The sequence below is a fragment of the Nerophis lumbriciformis genome, linkage group LG36 (genome assembly GCF_033978685.3).
Source record: "Nerophis lumbriciformis linkage group LG36, RoL_Nlum_v2.1, whole genome shotgun sequence".
Lineage (NCBI taxonomy): Eukaryota > Metazoa > Chordata > Actinopteri > Syngnathiformes > Syngnathidae > Nerophis > Nerophis lumbriciformis.
The window spans coordinates 12,243,036-12,263,627 of NC_084583.2; the positions used below are offsets into that span (position 1 = coordinate 12,243,036).

Consider the following 20,592-nt stretch of genomic DNA (forward strand, 5'->3'; position numbering starts at 1 on the left):
ACAGCACATGGATGTGTAAGTCATTGTTTAACTATTTAATAATAATAATACGGTAACAATTGTAATAGTAACAACATTAGTAATAAAAATGAAACCAATGATTATAATCAAAATAATAACAATAATAATCAAAATAATGATAATAATGCTGATGATAAAAGTATTAATAATAATAATAATATTTCTTCAAACCTTGATGTTGTTTTGATTTACAAATGCACATGTTTTCCTTTTCACAATCATTTCTTGGCAACTAATTGTTCTTCAGTTTTGTTGTTTTACCACAATATACAGCTTCAAATCTGCACTAATAGTTTAACAGTGAGTAACGTGGCAGACAAAAAACAAAGTGCATTGTGTAACATGTGGTTTATTGTTAGTGTGTAGTTTAAAACAGTGTGTGATTAATTGTGTTTCAAGGGAAACATGTTATATTTGTAATGGTATACAGTAATTGTTGGAGTGGTTTATATATGTAGACATTGACTCAATTGTTACAGTCCAATTTTTTCTGAAATGACGATTTCCTAAAAATAAATTTGGCTTGGTGTTTTTTTCATATGCAGTAATTATTAGCAGCGCTTCAGCAACAGTCCTCCTCTGGGTGTCAGTGTTGCATTAAAAACCAAGAGCATACGCTGTCCCTCCCATCTAAATCTTTTGTTTGATGCTGACACAAACGCAGTCTGCATTAGTCGTCGACGTTACATTGTGTTGGACACTCACACACGCCGCAGCAATGCCTTGGATTTAAACATTTATATCAACCTTTGGATTCTGTGGATGCATGTTGATGATCAGCGATGGGGGTCTGTCTTCTTTTTCATTTTGCTCTGCTTCTGCTGCTGGCCATTCAGGCTTTTGCAGAAATTCGCTACTCGATTCCCGAGGAGGTAAAACACGGCACTATTGTTGGCAATGTTGCCAAGGACCTGGGCCTTGATGTCAGCTCTCTTGTCGATCGACGGTTCCGAGTGGTTTCAGAATCCAAAGAGGCCTTCTTTGAGGTAAACCAGCACAATGGGGCTTTGCATGTGAACAAGAGAATAGACAGAGATGAGTCCTGTCGGGGCAGCGGCGCCTGCCTTGTTGAGCTTAAAGTCATCGTGGAAAACCCTTTGGAAATACATTATGTAGTTGTAGAAATCACCGACGTCAACGACCACTCTCCTACTTTTAATGAAAGAGAGCAAACGTTTGAAATAGCAGAGCAGACGCTACCAGGGATGCGATTCCAGCTGCATGCAGCACATGATCCTGACGCAGGGATGAACTCCATACGTGCATACACTCTGACAGCAAATGAACATTTTGAAATTGATCTCCGCCAAAGCGATGAGGATAAAGTTCCGTTTTTGGTCCTGAAGAAATCTCTGGACCGGGAACAAAAGGACAAACATTGGCTGCTGGTCACAGCGGTGGATGGAGGTAAACCTCCACGATCAGGCTCTCTAAATGTGTCCATTATTGTCCTCGACATTAATGATAATAGACCCATGTTTAGTCAAGAAATATATCAAGTTACTATTGCAGAAAATGTTCAAATTGGCACTTCAATATTTAAAATGAACGCAACAGATCCAGATGAAGGCACTAATGGAGAAATTGATTATTGCCTTGCAAAAACATTAAAGAAAAATGTGTATAATGTTTTTGAATTGCATGAATCATCTGGAATTATTCGAGTAAAAGGAATAATTGACTATGAAGATAATGATATTTATAAACTGGACGTAGAGGCATCAGATAAAGCAATACCTCCTCTGAAAGGTGTGTGTCAAGTCATTATAAAGATAAGAGACATTAATGATAATCCACCAACAATAGAAGTGACATCATTGTCTAATAAAGTACCTGAAGACTCTAAGCCTGGTACAGTTATTTCCCTCATTAGTGTGAAGGATGAAGACTCAGGTGTGAATGGTAAAATTATTTCCACCATAATAAATGATGTCCCTTTTGAATTAAAGCCTTCCTACAAGGAGAACATATATTCAGTTGTCACTAAAGAATATTTAGATAGAGAGAAGGTGTCACATTATGAAATCACTATACAAGCAACTGACTGTGGTGAGCCTCCTTTATCAACGTTTAAAACTCTCAGTATTCAGATATCAGATGTTAATGATAACAGTCCACACTTTGAAAAGAACCCGATCGTGTTCTACTTGATTGAGAACAATGTTGCTGGCAATTCTATTTTTTCTGTAAGTGCCACAGACAAAGATCTGAATGACAATGCAGCTGTTTCTTATCACATTGTGAGAGAGGGCCGTCACAATGACATCATGTCTTTCCTCAACATTAATTCTGAAAATGGACAAATATCAGCACTCAAAAGTTTTGACTTTGAGACGCTGAAAAGTTTCCAGTTCCAAGTAGTGGCCACAGACGGTGGAAGTCCTCCACTGAGCAGCAACGTGACAGTGAACGTGTTCATTCTGGATCAGAACGACAACGCTCCAGTCATCCTGTATCCAGTCAGCTCCAACGGTTCTGCTGAAGGTGTGGAGGAGATTCCCCGCAATATGAAAGCAGGAGACTTGGTGACTAAAGTCAGAGCCTATGATGCTGATATAGGATATAACGGCTGGTTACTGTTTTCACTGCAGCAAGTCACTGACCACAGTCTCTTTACTTTGGACCGCTATACGGGCCAGATCAGAACACTTCGCTCATTCACAGAGACGGACGAGGCTGAGCATGGACTGCTCATACTGGTCAAAGACAATGGCAACGTTTCCCTGTCAGCAACAGCTACTGTGACTGTCAAACTTGTGGAGCCCAAAGAGGCTTTTGCAGCTTCTGATGTCAAACGTGCAGCAGCAAAAGTGGACGAGGAGGACGACAATGTGACTTTTTACCTCATCGTCACTTTGGGCTCGGTCTCGCTGCTTTTTGTCATCAGCATCATCGTGCTGATCGCCATGCAGTGCTCCAAATCCACAGGGTACACTTCCAAATATCTCCAAGACGCTAATTATGATGGGACACTGTGTCACAGCATCCAGTACAGATCAGGAGACAAACGCTACATGCTAGTTGGACCCAGAATGAGTATAGGTTCTACTATAGTCCCGGGCAGCCACGCCAACACTCTGGTGCTCCCTGACAGGAGACACACTTCTTCTGGGGAGGTAAGAACAACATTTATTTCCAATAGTGATTGCTTACAACAAGTTATTTGTGCACTTTTATGACTTCAGTCAATGTGGTCTAAAATGGTGTGTTTTCAAGAGCTATAATGTGTCCACATCTTGCTGATAGCTGGATAGAATCATATTGTTGGCTTGAAATGTGCAATTACATGATTTCCATGGTGCTGAATATGTTTTCTTGTTTGCTTTTTGTTCTTATTTGCTGCTTGTATGCTTCAAAGTAGAAGCCTGAGTGAAGTGATCAATGTACACAGTAGTTGCAGAGATTTGTTTGATACACTTAATCATGAAATATTATTGGACACATTTTACAAATATGGAATACGAGGAGTGGTACATGAGTGGGTCAAAAGTTTGCTGAAAGACAGAAAGCAGTTTATGGAAGTTACCAATTGGAAATTGGCTTTACATATTTTTAGTTGTGGAGTGCCACAAAAATTGTTCCTCGGACATACACGGTTTTTCCTGAATATACATGATATTGTAATGGTTTCCGAACTGTTTAAATGTATTTTATTCACGCACAACACAACCCTATTTTATTCAGGATAAAAAATATTGACGATGTGTTAGATGTAGTGGAAAACTAATTCATCAAAATCAAAAGATTATTTGATGTTAATAGATTGTCCTTTAATACAGGTAACTATAATTTTAGATTTCTTTTTTTAGTTCTTTGGACTGTGTAAAAATGTAGGAATATTTTCATGTTTGTTATATTTTTACAGGTCATAATATCTCTGTTTAGGTGCATCTTATTTAGGTGTTTCCACTATAGGCCAAATTGGCCTGACATTGTATTTACATTTTTCTCATTTTGATTACTATTCTAATATCTCATGCTTTATAAAATAACAAGCATACTAGTCTAAAAAAAGCATCACACATACAGGTAGATTATTTTGTACCACACATTGAATAATTAAGTTGTACAACAGCACATGCGTACATGCAAGTGGGTAGAGCTGGTTTAACCATCTCATAAGAGTATTTGTAGTAATGATAATAATAATAATAAAAACAAAAACAGCAAAGATAATGATTTTACAAAATTGTGATTGATTATACTATGCACTTTGCTTGGTATTTTGGTTTATAAACAACAAATGTTTTCCTTTGACAATGAATATGTGTTCTTTCTATATCTGTTGTTAAACTGTCTTGATCTACAATCTTTTAGTAACATATTTTTGTTGTTAAAGATTGTTTTTTACAAAAATATATGGCTTAAAATCTGCACTCATAACTTAAAAATGAGTCAGGTGGCAGACAAATATTAAGATGCATTGTGAAACATGTAGTTTATTGTCAGTGTGTGCTTTACACCAGCATATATGTGTTTTAAAGGAAACAGGTTTTTTTTGTAACAGTACGCAGTGATTGATAAAGTGGTTCAATCATGTGGACTTTGACAGATTTGTTATTGGGCATTTTTTGAAACAATGTTTTAGTAGATACATTAGGATGTGTTTTTTGGATGCTGTAATTATTAGCAGTTTCTCAGCTGCAGATTGTCCTCCACTGGGTGTCAGTGTTACATTAAAAACCAAGAGCACACGCTGTCCCTCCCATCTAAATCTTTTGTTTGATGCTGACACAAACGCAGCCTGCATTAGTCGTCGACGTTACATTGTGTTGGACACTCATGCACGACGCAGCAATGCCTTGGATTTAAACATTTATATCAACCTTTGGATTCTGTGGTTGCATGTTGATGATCAGCGATGGGGGTCTGTCTTCTCGTTCATTTTGCTCTGCTTCTGCTGCTGGCCATTCAGGCTTTTGCAGAAATTCGCTACTCGATTCCTGAGGAGGTAAAACACGGCACTATTGTTGGGAACGTTGCCAAGGACCTGGGCCTTGATGTCAGCTCTCTTGTCGATCGACGGTTCCGAGTGGTTTCAGAATCCAAAGAGGCCTTCTTTGAGGTAAACCAGCACAATGGGGCTTTGCATGTGAACAAGAGAATAGACAGAGATGAGTCCTGTCGGGGCAGCGGCGCCTGCCTTGTTGAGCTCAAAGTCATCGTGGAAAACCCTTTGGAAATACATTATGTAGTTGTAGAAATCACCGACGTCAACGACCACTCTCCTACTTTTATTGAGAAAGAGCAAACCTTTGTAATAGCAGAGCACACGCTACCAGGGATGAGATTCCAGCTGCATGCAGCACATGATCCTGACGCAGGGATGAACTCCATACGTGCATACACTCTGACAGCAAATGAACATTTTGATATTGATCTCCGCCAAATCGATGAAGACAAAGTTCCATTTTTGGTGCTGAAGAAATCTCTGGATCGGGAACAAAAGGACAAACACTGGCTGCTGGTCACAGCGGTGGATGGAGGTAAACCTCCACGATCAGGCTCTCTAAATGTGTCCATTATTGTCCTCGACAGCAATGATAATAGACCCATCTTTAGTCAAGAAATATATCAAATTACTATTGCAGAAAATGTGCAAATTGGCACTTCAATATTTAAAATGAACGCAACAGATCCAGATGAAAGCACTAATGGAGAAATTGATTATAGCCTTGCAAAAACATTAAATAAAAATGTGTATAATGTTTTTGAATTAGATAAATCATCTGGAATTATTAAAGTAAAAGGAATAATTGACTATGAAGATAATGATATTTATAAGCTTGACATTGAGGCATCAGATAAAGGAACACCTCCACTGACAGGTGAGTGTAGAGTCATTATAAAGATAAGAGATATTAATGATAATCCACCAACAATAGAAGTGACGTCATTGTCTAATAAAGTACCTGAAGACTCTAAGCCTGGTACAGTTATTTCCCTCATTAGTGTGAAGGATGAAGACTCAGGTGTGAATGGTAAAATTATTTCCACCATAATAAATGATGTCCCTTTTGAATTAAAGCCTTCCTACAAGGAGAACATATATTCAGTTGTCACTAAAGAATATTTAGATAGAGAGAAGGTGTCACATTATGAAATCACTATACAAGCAACTGACTGTGGTGAGCCTCCTTTATCAACGTTTAAAACTCTCAGCATTCAGATATCAGATGTTAATGATAACAGTCCACACTTTGAAAAGAACCCCCTCGAATTCTACTTGATTGAGAACAATGTTGCAGGTAATTCTATTTTTTCTGTAAGTGCCACAGACAAAGATCTGAATGACAATGCAGCTATTTCTTATCACATTGTGAGAGAGGGCCGTCACAATGACATCATGTCTTTCCTCAACATTAATTCTGAAAATGGACAAATCTCAGCTCTAAAAAGTTTTGACTTTGAGACGCTGAAAAGTTTCCAGTTCCAAGTAGTGGCCACAGACGGTGGAAGTCCTCCACTGAGCAGCAACGTGACAGTGAACGTGTTCATTCTGGATTGGAACGACAACGCTCCAGTCATCCTGTATCCAGTCAGCTCCAACGGTTCTGCTGAAGGTGTGGAGGAGATTCCCCGCAATATGAATTCAGGAGACTTGGTGACTAAAGTCAGAGCCTATGATGCTGATATAGGATATAACGGCTGGTTACTGTTTTCACTGCAGCAAGTCACTGACCACAGTCTCTTTACTTTGGACCGCTATACGGGCCAGATCAGAACACTTCGCTCATTCACAGAGACGGACGAGGCTGAGCATGGACTGCTCATACTGGTCAAAGACAATGGCAACGTTTCCCTGTCAGCAACAGCTACTGTGACTGTCAAACTTGTGGAGCCCAAAGAGGCTTTTGCAGCTTCTGATGTCAAACGTGCAGCAGCAAAAGTGGACGAGGAGGACGACAATGTGACTTTTTATCTCATCGTCACTTTGGGCTCGGTCTCGCTGCTTTTTGTCATCAGCATCATCGTGCTGATCGCCATGCAGTGCTCCAAATCCACAGAGTACACTTCCAAATATCTCCAAGACGCTAATTATGATGGGACACTGTGTCACAGCATCCAGTACAGATCAGGAGACAAACGCTACATGCTAGTTGGACCCAGAATGAGTATAGGTTCTACTATAGTCCCGGGCAGCCACGCCAACACTCTGGTGCTCCCTGACAGGAGACACACTTCTTCTGGGGAGGTAAGAACAACATTTATTTCCAATAGTGATTGCTTACAACAAGTTATTTGTGCACTTTTATGACTTCAGTCAATGTGGTCTAAAATGGTGTGTTTTCAAGAGCTATCATGTGTCCTCATCATGCTGATAGCTGGATAGAATCATATTGTTGGCTTGAAGTGTGCAATTCTAAGATTTCCATGGCGCTGAATATGTTTCTTGTTTGCTCCTCATTCTCTTTTTTGCTTGTATGCTTTAAAGTAGAAGCCTGAGTGAAGTGAACAATGTACACATTAGTTGCAGTGATGTGTTTGATACACTTGATCATGAAATATCATTGGACACATTGTACAAATATGGAATATGAGGAGTGGCACATGAGTGGATAAAAAGTTAGCTGAAAGACAGAAAACAGTTTATTGAAGTTAACAATTGGGAATCTGCCTTACATAGTATTAGTTGTGGAGTGCCACAACGATCAATCTTCTGCGGTTTCTTGCGTACAATATGTGCATGATATTGTTATGGTTTCTGTCGGAGGCAGATATTTACATATATCCGAATTTAAGTGTTACTTCTTTAATTTCATAATCATATTACAAAACAGCTAGTGTTTTTCTTTCAATTGTGGTCTTTTGGTTGTCTGCAAATACTGTGTGCTAACCTTGAATATGGAATGTAAGAAAGAGAGATACTCCTTCTTCTTATCTATTCTTTTGTCCAGGTGCGGAGGACAATGGGCATGTGTTTAGGCTGGAAAGACAAGACAACAAGGGTGGGAGGGGAGAGACTTGATAGAAGAGAAGGTTGCCATTTTTGAGAGGAGACCATGTTAGCTGCGCGATTGATTGTTCTATGCTGGACTGGTCTCATGATATTTACTAAGCTTTGCAAATATATTACAAAATACCTATTCTGTCTCTGGTGGTTCTTTTACTCAGCTTTAAGTGTCGTAAAGAGCTTGGGAGCGACGACCAGAAACTTGAATTCCCTGGGAGGAACAACTGGTCCAAACGCAACATTTCCCAACTGTTTAAATTAATTGTATTTGCGGACAACACAACCCTATTTTATTCAGGAAAAAATATGGAAGATATTTGAGATGTAGTTAAAAACTAATTTATCAAAATCAAAATATTGTTTGATGTTAATAAATTGTCCTTGAAAACTGGTATAACTAATTTTGTGATTTTTTTTTTTGTAGTGCTGTGGACTGTGTAAAAATGTAGGAACATTATAATTGTATAATATTTTTATAGGGCTTAATTTCTCTGATTAATTGCATTTTATTTAGATGTTTTCACTATAGGCCAAATTGGCATTGCATTATCTTTTCATTTTTTTATATTTGATTACTATTCTAATAACTCACGCTGGATCATTTTACGAGCATACAAGTCTAGAAAAAGGCATCAGACATACAGGTAGATTTTTTATACAGTTTATTCAATAATTAAGTTGTACAACAGCACATGCGTACATGCAAGTGGGTAGAGCTGGTTTTACTGTCTCATAATAATAGTTATAATTCTAGCAAAAATAATAATAATAATAATAAATACAAATAAATAAATAAAATATTAAAAATAACGATTTTAGAAAATTAGGATTGATAAGCATATGAACTTTGTTTGGTATTTTGTTCTAAAAGTGCAAATGTTTTCCTTTCAAAATTGGGTATTTATCTTCTTTTTATACCTATTGTTAAACTGTCTTGATCTACAATCATTCAGTGACACTTTTTGTTGTTTACGTTTGTAACTTACAAACATATACGGCTTTAAATCTGCACTCATAACTTAAAAATGAGTCAGGTGGCAAACAAATATTGAGGTGCATTGTGGAACATGTAGTTTATAGTCAGTGTGTGCTTTAAGCTGGTGTGTAACGAAACCTGCTATATTCGTAACAGTACACAGTGATTGATGAAGTGGTTCATAAATGTGGACTTTGCCACATTTATTATTGGGCATTTTTTTGAACCAATCTTTTAGTAGATACATTAGGATGTGTTTTTTGTATGCTGTAATTATTAGCAGTTTCTCAGCTGCAGATTTTCCTCCACTGGGTGTCAGTGTTGCATTAAAAACCAAGAGCACACGCTGTCCCTCCCATCTAAATCTTTTGTTTGATGCTGACACAAACGCAGCCTGCATTAGTCGTCGACGTTACATTGTGTTGGACAGTCACACACGCCGCAGCAATGCCTTGGATTTAAACATTCATATCAACCTTTGGATTCTGTGGATGCATGTTGATGATCAGCGATGGGGGTCTGTCTCCTTTTTCATTTTGCTCTGCTTCTGCTGCTGGCCATTCAGGCTTTTGCAGAAATTCGCTACTCGATTCCTGAGGAGGTAAAACACGGCACTATTGTTGGGAACGTTGCCAAGGACCTGGGCCTTGATGTCAGCTCTCTTGTCGATCGACGGTTCCGAGTGGTTTCAGAATCCAAAGAGGCCTTCTTTGAGGTAAACCAGCACAATGGGGCTTTGCATGTGAACAAGAGAATAGACAGAGATGAGTCCTGTCGGGGCAGCGGCGCCTGCCTTGTTGAGCTTAAAGTCATCGTGGAAAACCCTTTGGAAATACATTATGTAGTTGTAGAAATCACCAACGTCAACGACCACTCTCCTACTTTTCTTGAAAAAGAGCAAACCTTTGTAATAGCAGAGCAGACGCTACCAGGGATGAGATTCCAGCTGCATGCAGCACATGATCCTGACGCAGGGATGAACTCCATACGTGCATACACTCTGACAGCCAATGAACATTTTGAAATTGATCTCCGCCAGATCAATGATGATAAAGTTCCGTTTTTGGTGCTGAAGAAATCTCTGGACCGGGAACAAAAGGACAAACACTGGCTGCTGGTCACAGCGGTGGATGGAGGTAAACCTCCACGATCAGGCTCTCTAAATGTGTCCATTATTGTCCTCGACATTAATGACAATAGACCCATATTTAGTCAAGAAATATATCAAATTATTATTGCAGAAAATGTTCAAATTGGCACTTCAATATTTAAAATGAACGCAACAGATCCAGATGAAGGCCCTAATGGAGAAATTGATTATAGCCTTGCAAAAACATTAAAGAAAATTGTGTATAATGTGTTTGAAATAGATAAATCATCTGGAATTATTAGAGTAAAAGGAATAATTGACTATGAAGATAATGATATTTACAATCTTGACATAGAGGCATCAGATAAAGGAATACCTCCACTGACAGGTGAGTGTAGAGTCATTATAAAGATTGTAGACATTAATGATAATCCACCAACAATAGAAGTGACGTCATTGTCTAATAAAGTACCTGAAGACTCTAAGCCTGGCACAGTTATTTCCCTCATTAGTGTGAAGGATGAAGACTCAGGTGTGAATGGTAAAATTATTTCCACCATAATAAATGATGTCCCTTTTGAATTAAAGCCTTCCTACAAGGAGAACATATATTCAGTTGTCACTAAAGAATATTTAGATAGAGAGAAGGTGTCACATTATGAAATCACTATACAAGCAACTGACTGTGGTGAGCCTCCTTTATCAACGTTTAAAAGTCTCAGCATTCAGATATCAGATGTTAATGATAACAGTCCACACTTTGAAAAGAACCCGCTAGAGTTCTACTTGATTGAGAATAATGTGGCTGGTAAATCTATTTTTTCTGTAAGTGCCACAGACAAAGATCTGAATGACAATGCAGCTATTTCTTATCACATTGTGAGAGAGGGCCGTCACAATGACATCATGTCTTTTATGAACATTAATTCTGAAAATGGACAAATCTCAGCACTCAAAAGTTTTGACTTTGAGACGCTGAAAAGTTTCCAGTTCCAAGTAGTGGCCACGGACAGTGGAAGTCCTCCACTGAGCAGCAACGTGACAGTGAACGTGTTCATTCTGGATCAGAACGACAACGCTCCAGTCATCCTGTATCCAGTCAGCTCCAACGGTTCTGCTGAAGGTGTGGAGGAGATTCCCCGCAATATGAAAGCAGGAGACTTGGTGACTAAAGTCAGAGCCTATGATGCTGATATAGGATATAACGGCTGGTTACTGTTTTCACTGCAGCAAGTCACTGACCACAGTCTCTTTACTTTGGACCGCTATACGGGCCAGATCAGAACACTTCGCTCATTCACAGAGACGGACGAGGCTGAGCATGGACTGCTCATACTGGTCAAAGACAATGGCAACGTTTCCCTGTCAGCAACAGCTACTGTGACTGTCAAACTTGTGGAGCCCAAAGAGGCTTTTGCAGCTTCTGATGTCAAACGTGCAGCAGCAAAAGTGGACGAGGAGGACGACAATGTGACTTTTTATCTCATCGTCACTTTGGGCTCGGTCTCGCTGCTTTTTGTCATCAGCATCATCGTGCTGATCGCCATGCAGTGCTCCAAATCCACAGAGTACACTTCCAAATATCTCCAAGACGCTAATTATGATGGGACACTGTGTCACAGCATCCAGTACAGATCAGGAGACAAACGCTACATGCTAGTTGGACCCAGAATGAGTATAGGTTCTACTATAGTCCCGGGCAGCCACGCCAACACTCTGGTGCTCCCTGACAGGAGACACACTTCTTCTGGGGAGGTAAGAACGATATTTATTTCCAATAGTGATTGCTTACAACAAGTTTTTTGTGCACTTTTATGACTTCTGTCAAAGTGGTCTAAAATTGTGTGTTTTCAAGAGCTATCATGTGTCCTCATCATGCTGATAGCTGGATAGAATCATATTGTTGGCTTGAAATGTGCAATTCCAAGATTTCCATGGCGCTGAATATGTTTCTTCTTTGCTCCTCATTCTCTTTTTTGCTTGTATGCTTTAAAGTAGAAGCCTGAGTGAAGTGAACAATGTACACATTAGTTGCAGTGATGTGTTTGATATACTTGATCATGAAATATTATTGGACACATTGTACAAATATGGAATACGAGGAGTGGCACATGAGTGGATAACAAGTTAGCTGAAAGAAAGAAAACAGTTTATTGAAGTTAACAATTTGGAATCTGCCTTACATAATATTAGTTGTGGAGTGCCACAACGATCAATCTTCTGACCTACACGGTTTATTGCGTACAATATGTGCATGATATTGTTATGGTTTCTGTCGGAGGCAGATATTTACATATATCCGAATTTAAGTGTTACTTCTTTAATTTCATAATTATATTACAAAACAGCTAGTGTTTTTCTTCCAATTGTGGTCTTTTGGTTGCCTGCAAATACTGTGTGCTAACCTTGAATATGGAATGTAAGAAAGAGAGATACTCCTTCTTCTTATCTATTCTTATGTCCAGGTGCGGAGGACAATGGGCATGTGTTTAGGCTGGAAAGACAAGACAACGAGGGTGGGAGGGAGAGAGACTTGATAGAAGAGAAGGTTGCCATTTTTGAGAGGAGACCATCTTAGCTGCGCGATTAAATGTTCTATGCTGGGCTGGTCTCATGATATTTACAAAGCTTTGCAAATATATTAGAAAATACCTATTCTGTCTCTGGTGGTTCTTTTACTCAGCTTTAAGTGTCGTAAATAGCTTGGGAGTGACAACCAGAAACTTGAATTGAATTCCCTGGGAGGAACAACTGGTCCAAACGCAACATTTCCCAACTGTTTAAATTAATTTTATTTGCGGACAACACAACCCTATTTTATTCAGGAAAAAATATGGAAGATATTTGAGATGTAGTTAAAAACTAATTTATCAAAATCAAAAGATTGTTTGATGTTAATAAATTATCCTTGAAAACTGGTATAACTAATTTTAGGATTTTTTTTGTAGTGCTGTGGACTGTGTAAAAATGTAGGAACATTATAATTGTATAATATTTTTATAGGGCTTAATCTCTCTGTTTAATTACGTCTTATTTAGATATTTTTAATATAAGCCAAATTGGCCTTGCATTATCTTTAAATTTTTCTTTATTTGATTACTATTCTAATATCTCATGCTTGATCAACTTACGAGCATACCAGTCTAGAAAAAGGCATCAAACATACAGGTTGATTTTTTGTACAGTCTATTCAATAATTAAGTTGTACAACAGCACATGCGTATATGCAAGTGGGTAGAGCTGGTTTAACTGTCTCATAATAGTAGTTGTAATAATAATAATAATAATAATAATACATGAAAAATTCAAAAATAAAATAGTAAAACTAATGATTTAAAAAAATTATGATTGATGAGCATATGCACTTTGTTTGGAATTTTGTTTAAAAACTTTAAATGTTTCCCTTTTAAAAATTGGGCATTGATCTTATTTGTATACCTATTGTTAAACTGTCTTGATCTAAAATCATTCAGTGACACTTTTTGTTGTTCAATTTTGTTTTTTAAAGACATATACGGCTTCAAATCTGCACTCAAACGTGAAAAATGAGTCAGGTGGCAAACAAATATCGAGGTGCATTGTGGAACATGTAGTTTATTGTCAGTGTGTGCTTTAAGCTGGTGTGTAAGGAAACCTGTTATATTTGTAGCTACACAGTGATTAAATAAGTGGTTCATAAATGTGGACTTTGACACATTTATTATTGGGCATTTTTTTGAACCAATATTTTAGTAGATACATTAGGATGTGTTTTTTGTATGCTGTAATTATTAGCAGTTTCTCAGCTGCCGATTGTCCTCCACTGGGTGTCAGTGTTACATTAAAAACCAAGAGCACACGCTGTCCCTCCCATCTAAATCTTTTGTTTGATGCTGACACAAACGCAGCCTGCATTAGTCGTCGACGTTACATTGTGTTGGACACTCACGCACGCCGCAGCAATGCCTTGGATTTAAACATTCATATCAACCTTTGGATTCTGTGGATGGATGTTGATGATCAGCGATGGGGGTCTGTCTTCTTTTTCATTTTGCTCTGCTTCTGCTGCTGGCCATACAGGCTTTTGCAGAAATTCGCTACTCGATTCCTGAGGAGGTAAAACACGGCACTATTGTTGGGAATGTTGCCAAGGACCTGGGCCTTGATGTCAGCTCTCTTGTCGATCGACGGTTCCGAGTGGTTTCAGAATCCAAAGAGGCCTTCTTTGAGGTAAACCAGCACAATGGGGCTTTGCATGTGAACAAGAGAATAGACAGAGATGAGTCCTGTCGGGGCAGCGGCGCCTGCCTTTTTGAGCTTAAAGTCATCGTAGAAAACCCTTTGGAAATACATTATGTAGTTGTAGAAATCACCGACGTCAACGACCACTCTCCTACTTTTATTGAAAAAGAGCAAACGTTTGAAATAGCAGAAAACACACTACCAGGGATGAGATTCCAGCTGCATGCAGCACATGATCCTGACGCAGGGATAAACTCCATACGTGCATACACTCTGACAGCAAATGAACATTTTGAAATTGATCTCCGCCAAATCGATGAAGATAAAGTTCCATTTTTGGTGCTGAAAAAATCTCTGGACCGGGAACAAAAGGACAAACACTGGCTGCTGGTCACAGCGGTGGATGGAGGTAAACCTCCAAGATCAGGCTCTCTAAATGTGTCCATTATTGTCCTCGATAGCAATGATAACAGACCCATATTTAGTCAAGAAATATATCAAATTACATTAGCTGAAAATGTTCAAATTGGCACTTCAGTATTTAAAATGAACGCAACAGATCCAGATGAAGGTACTAATGGAGAAATTGATTACAGCCTTGCAAAAACATTAAAGAAAAATGTGTACAATGTTTTTGAATTAGACAAATCATCTGGAATTATTAAAGTTAAAGGAACAATTGACTATGAAGATAATGATATTTATAAACTGGATATTGAGGCATCAGATAAAGGAATACTTCCTCTGACAGGTGTGTGTCGAGTTACTATAAAGATAAGAGACATTAATGATAATCCACCAACAATAGAGGTGACGTCATTGTCTAATAAAGTACCTGAAGACTCTAAGCCTGGTACAGTTATTTCCCTCATTAGTGTGAAGGATGAAGACTCAGGTGTGAATGGTAAAATTATTTCCACCATAATAAATGATGTCCCTTTTGAACTAAAGCCTTCCTACAAGGAGAACATATATTCAGTTGTCACTAAAGAATATTTAGATAGAGAGAAGGTGTCACATTATGAAATCACTATACAAGCCACTGACTGTGGTGAGCCTCCTTTATCAACGTTTAAAACTCTCAGCATTCAGATATCAGATGTTAATGATAACAGTCCACACTTTGAAAAGAACCCAATCGAGTTCTACTTGATTGAGAACAATGTTGCTGGTAATTCTATTTTTTCTGTAAGTGCCACAGACAAAGATCTGAATGACAATGCAGCTATTTCTTATCACATTGTGAGAGTGGGCCGTCACAATGACATCATGTCTTTCCTCAACATTAATTCTGAAAATGGACAAATATCAGCTCTAAAAAGTTTTGACTTTGAGACACTGAAAAGTTTCCAGTTCCAAGTAGTGGCCACGGACAGTGGAAGTCCTCCACTGAGCAGCAACGTGACAGTGAACGTGTTCATTCTGGATCGGAACGACAACGCTCCAGTCATCCTGTATCCAGTCAGCTCCAACGGTTCTGCTGAAGGTGTGGAGGAGATTCCCCGCAATATGAAAGCAGGAGACTTGGTGACTAAAGTCAGAGCCTATGATGCTGATATAGGATATAACGGCTGGTTACTGTTTTCACTGCAGCAAGTCACTGACCACAGTCTCTTTACTTTGGACCGCTATACGGGCCAGATCAGAACACTTCGCTCATTCACAGAGACGGACGAGGCTGAGCATGGACTGCTCATACTGGTCAAAGACAATGGCAACGTTTCCCTGTCAGCAACAGCTACTGTGACTGTCAAACTTGTGGAGCCCAAAGAGGCTTTTGCAGCTTCTGATGTCAAACGTGCAGCAGCAAAAGTGGACGAGGAGGACGACAATGTGACTTTTTACCTCATCGTCACTTTGGGCTCGGTCTCGCTGCTTTTTGTCATCAGCATCATCGTGCTGATCGCCATGCAGTGCTCCAAATCCACAGAGTACACTTCCAAATATCTCCAGGACGCTAATTATGATGGGACACTGTGTCACAGCATCCAGTACAGATCAGGAGACAAACGCTACATGCTAGTTGGACCCAGAATGAGTATAGGTTCTACTATAGTCCCGGGCAGCCACGCCAACACTCTGGTGCTCCCTGACAGGAGACACACTTCTTCTGGGGAGGTAAGAACGACATTTATTTCCAATAGTGATTGCTTACAACAAGTTATTTGTGCACTTTTATGACTTCAGTCTATGTGGTCTAAAATTGTGTGTTTTCAAGAGCTATCATGTGTCCACATCTTGCTGATAGTTGGATAAAATCATATTGTTGGGTGGAAATGTGTAATTCCATGATTTCCATGGTGCTGAATTTGTTTTCTTGTTTACTTTTTGTTCTTATTTGCTGCTTGTTTGCTTCAAAATAGAAGCTTGAGTGAAGTGAACAATATACACAGTAGTTGCAGTGATGTGTTTGATACACTTGATCATGAAATATTATTGGACAAATTGTACAAATATGGAATACGAGGAGTGGTACATGAGTGGGTCAAAAGTTACCTGAAAAACAGAAAACAGTTTGTGGAAGTTAACAATAAGAAATATACCTTACATATTATGAGTTGTGCGTCGAAGTTAGTCCGACTATATCTACCCGGAACTTCTCCACCTCACGCATTAGCTCAGGCTCCTTCCCCCCCCAGCGAAGTGACGTTCCACGTCCCAAGAGCCAGCTTATGTAGCCGAGGATCGGACCGCCAAGTGCCCTGCCCTCGGCTGCCGCCCAGCTCACACTGCACCCGACCTCTATGGCCCCTGCTATGGGTGGTGAGCCCATTGGAGGGGGGACCCACGTTGCCTCTTCGGGCTGTGCCCGGCCGGGCCCCATGGGGACAGGCCCGGCCACCAGGCGCTCGCCATCGTGCCCCACCTCCGGGCCTGGCTCCAGAGGGGGGCCCCGGTGACCCGCGTCCGGGCGAGGGAAATCTGGGTCCTTGGTTTGTGTTCTTCATCGAGGTCTTCGAGCTGCTCTTTGTCTGATCCCTCACCTAGGACCAGTTTGCCTTGGGAGACCCTACCAGGGGGCATAGAAACCCCCGGACAACATAGCTCCTAGGATCATTGGGACACGCAAACTCCTCTACCACGGTAAGGTGGCAGCACAGCAAGGGCTCTGGAACCACTTCTCTTGAGAGGGGCTGGACTCTCTTCCACTCTGGCGTTGCCGGCAGTGATAGGCAACGGGCTGGGGTGGCAATTCTTGTTGCCCCTCGGCTCAAAGCCTGCACGTTGGAGTTCAACCCGGTGGATGAGAGGGTAGCTTCTCTCCGCCTTCGGGTGGGGGGACGGGTCCTGACTGTTGTTTGCGTTTACGCGCCAAACAGCAGCTCAGAGTACCCACCCTTTTTGGATTCACTCGAGGGAGTACTGGAGAGTGCTCCCCCGGGTGATTCCCTCGTTCTACTGGGGGACTTCAACGCTCATGTTGGCAGCGACAGTGAAACCTGGAGAGGTGTGATTGGGAAGAATGGCCGCCCGGATCTGAACCCGAGTGGTGTTCTGTTATTGGACTTTTGTGCTCGTCACAGATTGTCGATAACAAACACCATGTTCAAACATAAGGGTGTCCATATGTGCACTTGACACCAGGACACCCTAGGCCGCAGTTCCATGATCGACTTTGTAGTTGTGTCATCGGATTTGCGGCCTCATGTTTTGGACACTCGGGTGAAGAGAGGGGCGGAGCTTTCTACCGATCACCACCTGGTGGTGAGTTGGCTGCGATGGTGGGGGAGGATGCCGGACAGACCTGGCAGGCCCAAACGCATTGTGAGGGTTTGCTGGGAACACCTGGCAGAGTCTCCTGTCAGAGAGAGTTTCAATTCCCACCTCCGGAAGAACTTTGAACATGTCACGAGGGAGGTGCTGGACATTGAGTCCGAGTGGACAATGTTCCGTACCTCTATTGTCGAGGCGGCCGATTGGAGCTGTGGCCGCAAGGTAGTTGGTGCCTGTCGTGGCGGTAATCCTAGAACCCGTTGGTGGACGCCGGCGGTGAGGGATGCCGTCAGGCTGAAGAAGGAGTCCTATCGGGTTCTTTTGGCTCATGGGACTCCTGAGGCAGCAGACAGGTACCGACAGGCCAAGCGGTGTGTGGCTTCAGCGGTCGCGGAGGCAAAAACTCCGACATGGGAGGAGTTCGGGGAGGCCATGGAAAAAGACTTCCGGACGGCTTCGAAGCAATTCTGGACCACCATCCGCCGCCTCAGGAAGGGGAAGCAGTGCAGTGTCAACACCGTGTATGGTGGGGATGGTGCTCTGCTGACCTCGACTGCGAATGTTTTGGATCGGTGGAGGGAATACTTCGAAGATGGTGGTGGGCTCTCCTATTTCTGGGCCTGAGGTTGCCGAGGTAGTTAAAAAGCTCCTCGGTGGCAAGGCCCCGGGGGTGGATGAGAGCCGCCCGGAGTTCCTTAAGGCTCTGGATGTTGTGGGGCTGTCTTGGTTGACAAGACTCTGCAACATCGCGTGGACATCGGGGGCGGTACCTCTGGATTGGCAGACCGGGGTGGTGGTTCCTCTCTTTAAGAAGGGGAACCGGAGGGTGTGTTCCAACTATCGTGGGATCACACTCCTCAGCCTTCCCGGTAAGGTCTATTCAGGTGTACTGGAGAGGAGGCTACGCCGGATAGTCGAACCTCGGATTCAGGAGGAACAGTGTGGTTTTCGTCCTGGTCGTGGAACTGTGGACCAGCTCTATACTCTCGGCAGGGTCCTTGAGGGTGCATGGGAGTTTGCCCAACCAGTCTACATGTGCTTTGTGGACTTGGAGAAGGCATTCGACCGTGCATCCCGGGAAGTCCTGTGGGGAGTGCTCAGAGAGTATGGGGTAGCGGACTGTCTTATTGTGGCAGTTCGCTCCCTGTATAATCAGTGTCAGAGCTTGGTCCGCATTGCCGGTAGTAAGTCGGACACGTTTCCAGTGAGGGTTGGACTCCGCCAAGGCTGCCCTTTGTCACCGATTCTGTTCATAACCTTTATGGACAGAATTTCTAGGCACAGTCAGGGCGTTGAGGGGATATGGTTTGGTGGCTGCAGGATTAGGTCACTGCTATTTGCAGATGATGTGGTCCTGATGGATTCCTCCGGCCAAGATCTTCAGCTCTCACTGGATCGGTTCACAGCAGAGTGTGAAGCGACTGGGATGGGAATCAGCACCTCCAAGTCCGAGTCCATGGTTCTCTCCCGGAAAAGGGTGGAGTGCCATCTCCGGGTTGGGGAGGAGATCTTTCCCCAAGTGGAGGAGTTCAAGTACCTCGGAGTCTTGTTCATGAGTGGGGGAAGAGTGGATCGTGAGATCGACAGGCGGATCGGTGCGGCGTCTTCAGTAATGCAGACGCTGTATCGATCCGTTGTGGTGAAGAAGGAGCTGAGCCGGAAGGCAAATCTCTCGATTTACCGGTCGATCTACGTTCCCATCCTCACCTATGGTCATGAGCTTTGGGTCATGACCAAAAGGACAAGATCACGGGTGCAAGCGGCCGAAATGAGTTTCCTCCGCCGAGTGGCGGGGCTCTCCCTTAGAGATAGGGTGAGAAGCTCTGTCATTCGGGGGGAGCTCAAAGTAAAGCCGCTGCTCCTCCACATCGAGAGGAGCCAGATGAGGTGGTTCGGGCATCTGGTCAGGATGCCACCCGAACTCCTCCAGAGGAAGGTGTTTCGGGCACGTCCGACCGGTAGGAGGCCACGGGGAAGACCCAGGACACGCTGGGAAGACTATCTCTCCCGGCTGGCCTGGGAACGCCTCGGAATCCCCCGGGAGGAGCTGGACGAAGTGGCTGGGGAGAGGGAAGTCTGGGCTTCCCTGCTTAGGCTGCTGCCCCCGCGACCCGACCTCGGATAAGCGGAAGAAGATTGATGGATGGATGGATTATGAGTTGTGGAGTGCCACAAAGCTTGTTCCTCGGATCTACACGGTGATATTGTTATGTTTTTTTGAAATGTTTAAATGTATTTTATTTGCGGACAACACAACCCTATTTTATTCAGGAACAAATATTGAAGATGTTTTCGATGTAGTTAAAAACTAATTCATCAAAATCAAAAGATTGGTTGATGGTAATAGATTGTCCTTTAATACGGGTAAAATAAAGTTTAGAATTTTTTTTTTGTAGTGCTTTGGACTTTGTAAATATGTAGGATTATTTCTTATATTTTTATAGGGTTTAATCTCTCTGTTTAATTGCATCTTATTTAGATGTTTACACTATAGGCCAAATTGGCCTTGCTTTATCTTTTAATTTTTTTGTATTTAATTACTATTCTAATATCTCATGCTTGATCAATTTACGAGCATATCAGTCTAGAAAAAGGCATCAGACATACAACTAGATT

At 41.6% G+C, this 20,592-nt stretch overlaps 4 protein-coding genes across 4 annotated transcripts; all 4 read left to right on the forward strand.

Annotated features, from left to right (window-relative positions):
- The first annotated feature begins 709 nt into the window (after positions 1–709).
- On the forward strand, positions 710–3,264 carry LOC133576829 (protocadherin alpha-8-like). The gene is made up of 2 exons (XM_061930169.1): positions 710–3,137; positions 3,238–3,264. The coding sequence occupies exons 1-2, from the start codon at positions 804–806 to the stop codon at positions 3,262–3,264; spliced, it is 2,361 nt and encodes a 786-aa protein (XP_061786153.1). The 5' UTR covers positions 710–803.
- A 1,618-nt stretch (positions 3,265–4,882) lies between these two features.
- LOC133576828 (protocadherin alpha-8-like) lies at positions 4,883–7,354 on the forward strand. Its single transcript, XM_061930167.1, has 2 exons — positions 4,883–7,216; positions 7,286–7,354. Exons 1-2 carry the CDS (start codon positions 4,883–4,885, stop codon positions 7,352–7,354), a joined length of 2,403 nt encoding a protein of 800 aa, XP_061786151.1.
- A 2,067-nt stretch (positions 7,355–9,421) lies between these two features.
- LOC133576827 (protocadherin alpha-8-like) lies at positions 9,422–11,923 on the forward strand. Its single transcript, XM_061930166.1, has 2 exons — positions 9,422–11,796; positions 11,897–11,923. Exons 1-2 carry the CDS (start codon positions 9,463–9,465, stop codon positions 11,921–11,923), a joined length of 2,361 nt encoding a protein of 786 aa, XP_061786150.1. The 5' UTR covers positions 9,422–9,462.
- A 2,123-nt stretch (positions 11,924–14,046) lies between these two features.
- LOC133576826 (protocadherin alpha-8-like) lies at positions 14,047–16,507 on the forward strand. The gene is made up of 2 exons (XM_061930165.1): positions 14,047–16,380; positions 16,481–16,507. The coding sequence occupies exons 1-2, from the start codon at positions 14,047–14,049 to the stop codon at positions 16,505–16,507; spliced, it is 2,361 nt and encodes a 786-aa protein (XP_061786149.1).
- Positions 16,508–20,592: the final 4,085 nt, after the last annotated feature.

Excerpts from the sequence above, each read along its gene's own strand:
- LOC133576828 (XM_061930167.1), top strand. The coding sequence starts at position 4,883 with ATGGGGGTCTGTCTTCTCGTTCATTTTGCTCTGCTTCTGCTGCTGGCC. Across the intron at positions 7,217-7,285 it reads GACACACTTCTTCTGGGGAG|TCAATGTGGTCTAAAATGGT; the intron begins GTAAGAACAACA and ends TTATGACTTCAG.
- LOC133576826 (XM_061930165.1), top strand. The coding sequence starts at position 14,047 with ATGGGGGTCTGTCTTCTTTTTCATTTTGCTCTGCTTCTGCTGCTGGCC. Across the intron at positions 16,381-16,480 it reads GACACACTTCTTCTGGGGAG|AGCTATCATGTGTCCACATC; the intron begins GTAAGAACGACA and ends TGTGTTTTCAAG.
- LOC133576829 (XM_061930169.1), top strand. The coding sequence starts at position 804 with ATGGGGGTCTGTCTTCTTTTTCATTTTGCTCTGCTTCTGCTGCTGGCC. Across the intron at positions 3,138-3,237 it reads GACACACTTCTTCTGGGGAG|AGCTATAATGTGTCCACATC; the intron begins GTAAGAACAACA and ends TGTGTTTTCAAG.
- LOC133576827 (XM_061930166.1), top strand. The coding sequence starts at position 9,463 with ATGGGGGTCTGTCTCCTTTTTCATTTTGCTCTGCTTCTGCTGCTGGCC. Across the intron at positions 11,797-11,896 it reads GACACACTTCTTCTGGGGAG|AGCTATCATGTGTCCTCATC; the intron begins GTAAGAACGATA and ends TGTGTTTTCAAG.